Here is a 5,400-nt window from a genome sequence, read left to right as displayed (position 1 = left end):
GATGTTTGTCCTCTGCATGCCGCGCAGCTCACATGATCTGATACTACGGTACTACTTGGCGGCGCTACATGCCGTCGTGACATTTCCATCACTCGACCAAGAATCAAGGCACAGCCACACATTGCACGAACACGAAGACTCGAGTCAGGAACGCCATCGATCTGTAGGCACAGTCTGCAATGTCAACGCTAGGCGGTAATCGATCTTGTGTGGGAGTAATGACCATCGATGAAACGTGCAAGCTGCAACCGGATGCTCGATCGCTGTTCAATCTGGCAGACGGTAGGCATCACTCGTCAGAAGTAAATTCTATATAACTATATTAAAAAACTCTCTCTTATAATAATACGTGTTCATTTTCTCTCTTCTTTTCACTTCAGCTATTAAATTACATGATAAATGGTATGAATAAATTTTTTAAAAAATCTTTCTAGATAAAACCTATAAATTTTACATCTTCACTCGTCACCAGTCGGCAGCAAGCAAGTTCACCTGCTTAAGCGCCAACCGCCATTTGATTTGCCTCGTATACTACCATGCTGAATCCGGATTCCAAACCCAACCGGGGCCGACCCGATAGCCCGAAAGCGACAATATATGTTCGGAACTTTCCGTGACACGGTGGAGCTATCCTTCACTCCTCGCTGGCTCGCCACCGGCCACCGCCGCTAACCAAACCAACTGCTCTCAGCCTCTCTCTCGCGAGTTTAAGTTGCCGCTCGCCACCTTACGCGTTCATGCCCCGCCGCCTCCGGCAATGGCTGCCGCAGCGGTGACCTCGCCGGATCCCTTCACGTTCCACCCCCTCGTCGCGCCTACGGCAACTCCGGCTGACGTTGACAGCGACGAGTTCGAGTTCCGCGTCCCCGCCGCTGCGGCCGCGCTCTCGGCCGCTGACGAGCTCTTCTCCGACGGAAAGCTCGTGCCTTTACACCCACCCGCGCCTCCGTCTCCTCCGTGTTCTCCGCCGTGCCTGGAGCTTGAGCCCGCATCCGAGCCGGCGTCCCCTCGCGCCCCGCGGTGCGCTGGGCGGCGGTGGCGCGACCTCCTGCTCCTCGTGTCCAGCTCCAAGAAAGCAAAGGCCGGCGGTGGCGACGACAGGAAACGCGCGGATGGGTGTCTGAAGCACCGGGAAACGCATTTCCGGCCGCTCCTCTCGCGCGACTCCTCGTCGTCATCGACGTCCTCGGTCGACTCCGGCAAGAACGCGCGCCGCCCGCCTCCTCCGTCGCGTTCCCCCCTGCGGACGCGCTCCGCGCCGGTGACAAACCTCCTCCATCTCATGTCCAGGAGACCGACCGGTGACAAGATCGTCGCCGCGGACGCTTCCCTGAATCTGAGACGCAAGGAGCCGTGCGCGCACCCGCTCCTGACCCGCGTCTCCTCCTCGTCCTCCTCGGACTCCGGCAGGAACCCCCGCGCGCCGTCGCGCCCGGCGGTGGCGGCGGAGAGCCCGCGGGTGAGCGCGTCCGGGCGCGTGGTGTTCCGCCCCCTGGAGCGCAGCTCGAGCACGCCGGCCTCGGCGGGCATCGGCCCGCGGCGGCCGCGGCCCAGGGGCATGGAGAGGTCTTACTCGGCCAATGTGCGCGTGGATCCGGTGATCAACGTCTTCGGCTTCGGGCATCTGTTCATGCCGTCCTCGCCGGCCAAGGAGAGGAAGACCGACAAGGAAAGGGACGGCGCCGGCCGGAGAAACAGGCCGGAGAAGCTGGCCATTGTGCTCAGAGATCCGCAGGATTAGGCAGTGGCCATGCTGGCAATAATGCATCAGATTCTTCCTGTCTCAATTCTTTTTGCAGCCTTGTTGTTTCTTCCTGTTATTTTTCTCCCCTTCCATCTGTAATATACCAATCTTAGTCCAGTTTTTAGAATCAGTGCAAAGAAATTTCAGAGCCTTTCCAGTGAAATCTGAATTTAACTTGAACTGTGACTCTGATCTCAGATGTCAATGTCCCATGTAAAAAACAAATACTACTTCATGAACAACACATTTTCTGTTCCAAAATCAAGTACCATCAATATGCAATGTCAAATCACAACTGGTGAAGTAGAGTAGTGTTTACTCCAGTATAGAAGACGCGACTTGTCACAATGTTTCAAATTTCTTCTTGTCCTTGGCAGTACGATGGAATAGGATGAAGTGGCTGGCTGGCTGCCCCTGCTGCTAGAAAGGAGAATGGGTTGCTACTGGTATATAGGTCTCGTGATCTGTGCAGATTTCGGGCTCTGCGCTCTATCCTACTGTACTGCAATTTGAAAGGTTTTTATATACTATTATGTCTGGAACTGACAGGATCAGTTTGATTTGAAATCTTTTCAAATGGATATTCGGTTTTACACAGAAGCATGAGGAATTTTTTAATAATATTATTTTACAAAATTTTTTAAAATAATAATAAATATTTTAAAAAATATGAATAGATACTTATCGGCACATAAAATACTGACAAGTGACATATCTGTATTTCGTATGCAGACAGTCTACGTGGTAGTGGGCCCAGGAGCCTGTTGACATTATGAAAGACAAGAGGTTATGGATCCATCTAAAGTGTGGTGCCACGTAGCCAGTTTGTATAGTGTGGCGGTATATCGGCATTCAGAATGCCGACAAGCGACCATGTCAGCACGTGGAATGCAAACGTCTGCGGCATTTCGAGTGGCGACAGACCTATATATATTACACAGTTGCTGATTCCTTTCCCACACGCGACCAAGAGTGCGGCGGCGATGAGCGGGGATAGCGAGCGGGCGACGCGAGCGTTGTGCGGCAGGCGACAGTGTCTGATGAGAGTGGCGGCAGTGAGCGGGCGGGCGGCTTCGACAGGCGTGTAGCGCCGCTGGTAAGTGTTTTTTTTAATTAGTTAAAATTAGTTACAAATTTAAAGTAGTTAGGAAGTACTCTTAGTTAGAAGAATTAGTAATAGTTTGAAAAAATTTAGGTGATTTAAGAAAAATAGTAGAAAAAATAGTTTGAAAATAAGAATAGTTGGAAAAATTATGAATACTTATGAAAATAGTAGGAAAATTGTTAGAGACTATTAGAGAAATATCTTAGTATAGTACATATTTTTTTTAAAAAAAGATATGCAATTTAGAGTAGAGTAGAGTAGATATGGTTTGGAATTAGCTATAGCTAGATAATATAGTATAATTATTTAGGAAATATGGAATAGTTGATTTTTTTAAATTTCAGTAATGTAGAATTAAAGTAGGTTATTTAATAGCATTCTGAAAATTGGATATTATTAGATGTATATAATTTTCGTGGATGAAGAATTGTACATTTGAATTGTTATGGGTTTTCAATAGTCAGACAATATAGGCTAGTTTGAAGTTAAATTGTTTTTTATAGCAATATATTTAGAATGGTACAATGTGAACATAAAGTATAAATTAGCGGTGATATTTGATGGTTTTGTAGAATACAAGTGATGAGGTTAAATAGATTTTGTGGTCGTAGCTGTTGTATATTGGTTACAATTATTTAACCTGACTTAGTATAGTAAGATTGTTGAATCATGTACGTCGACTGTAGTGGGGTTCAGAGTTTTTTATGGTCCTGGATATATCATGTATTGTGACAGTGGGGTGGATCTGAGTAACTTTTAGTATGTGAACACATATTTGCATAGTTCGGGAGAGATTCGGTGGTCCCAAGTGTTAGGATGGCTGTATAATCTGCTGCAACTTAGTTCGGCACATCAGCGGTTGACGGTGAAGGTTCTGAGATCTAGACGTCGAGAAACCAGCTGGCAGTGGGAGCTCTTGGAGGTTAAATGTTCGAAGCAATGACAACAATTTATGTCGCTAGGGTAAAGACGGGGTTTTCTCATTGCATCCTTGTAGAAGCGAGCGATGTTGCTTCAATAGAAGCCGAACCTAGCATCATAGAAGCTGTTGGTGAAAATATTATCCCTCAAGATGTGCATGAGAGTGTGGTTCCAGAGGTACCCCTGCAGACTAGTGCACCGGTTGAGATACAGACTGCAAGAGAAGAACTTAACGACGGTGAAGAAAATCGTGCCGTGGTGCGTGCTGACCAGGGAGAGCGGGACGAGGCACTAGTGGATCAGATGGAGGCAGATAATGACTAGTTTCGAATATTTGTGGACTCTGGTGCATGCATTTCGGAAGAATGTACAAATTTTGCATTAGAGAAGTTGACAGTAAACGATAGACACGAATCATCTTAGGAGTATGATTTGAGAGGTGACCAAAGGCCAATTGTTTCATGATAAGGTCCATATGCAGCATGCAGTGAAAAGATGTTGTTTCTTGGAGAAGAGGGGGTTTAAGGTGGTAATATTTAATCTTCGGACATACAATGTCGAATGTTTATCTAAAGGTTGCACTTGGCGAGTTGATGGATTCTTGCCAAGGTGCGACACAATATATGTAGCATCTATTGTTGAGCCGCATACTTACAACTTGAGCCGACCTCTGCACGCGCATAGGAATATGAGCGTTGATTATATTACAAATATGATGTACCTAGATATTGTAAAGAAGACTAGTATGTCTTTGTTTGGAGTTATGCATACTATCAACACTAGATTTAGGTACGATATTTCATATGACATGGTATGGAGAGCGAAATAGAAGGTGTTAGAGAAGAGGTTTGACACATATAAAGACTCATACCACAACTTACCTTACATGCTAGAGGTTATTCAGGGGAGGAACTCAAACACTTGTATTGCTATTCATGATTTTTTTCAATCAGGATGGAGATTGAGTCCTTTAGCAGACGTTCTGGGCGTTCGGCTATATGATCGAGGCATTTCGACATTGTCGACCGGTGATGTGTGTGGATGGGACATTCCTCACAGGCAAATACAAGGGGCAGATACTCACAGCTCTTGGCGTAGATGGTGAGAATCTGGTTATTCCTTTGGTCTTTGCATTCATCGAACGCGAATCTACGGATAGTTGGTTGTGGTTCTTGTAGTGTGTTAAGAGGGGTGTTGTTGGTAATAGGCCTAACGTGTGTATACTCCACGGTCGTTATGCAGGTTTGTTGAACGCTATCAACACATTACATAGTGGTGCGGGCGGGGTATTGTTGTGGTCAAATTTGCATAGCCGTTGGTGCATGCAGCATCTCAGAGCAAACTTTTACAACAATTCAGGAGTAAGAGGTTGATTTTTATTTTTAAGAAGCTGTGCAAATAGAACTAAAGGAGGAAATTTGATGCACTGTGGGAAGAGCTGGATAAACTAACTGGTAAGCATATAGATGAAGTATTGAAGAAGCCAGTTGTACCAAGGGAGGAGGAGCCCGGGGACCTAAAGCCTTTACTATATGAGTTGCAGAATGTGACTAGGAGAAGGAAGGGTGGAAGGAGGTTAAGTGTTTCTCTGACTGGATCAGACATGAACCATTAGAGAAATGGGCACTCA

The 5,400-nt window shown here is 46.3% G+C and overlaps 1 protein-coding gene across 1 annotated transcript; it reads left to right on the top strand.

Moving 5' to 3' along the window:
- Positions 1-637: 637 nt before the first annotated feature.
- On the top strand, positions 638-1,964 carry LOC133887890 (uncharacterized). Its single transcript, XM_062327905.1, has one exon. The coding sequence runs from the start codon at positions 758-760 to the stop codon at positions 1,739-1,741; it is 984 nt and encodes a 327-aa protein (XP_062183889.1). The 5' UTR covers positions 638-757; the 3' UTR covers positions 1,742-1,964.
- Positions 1,965-5,400: the final 3,436 nt, after the last annotated feature.

This window comes from Phragmites australis, chromosome 13 (genome assembly GCF_958298935.1).
Source record: "Phragmites australis chromosome 13, lpPhrAust1.1, whole genome shotgun sequence".
Lineage (NCBI taxonomy): Eukaryota > Viridiplantae > Streptophyta > Magnoliopsida > Poales > Poaceae > Phragmites > Phragmites australis.
This window is presented reverse-complemented; position numbering and strand designations above follow the sequence as displayed.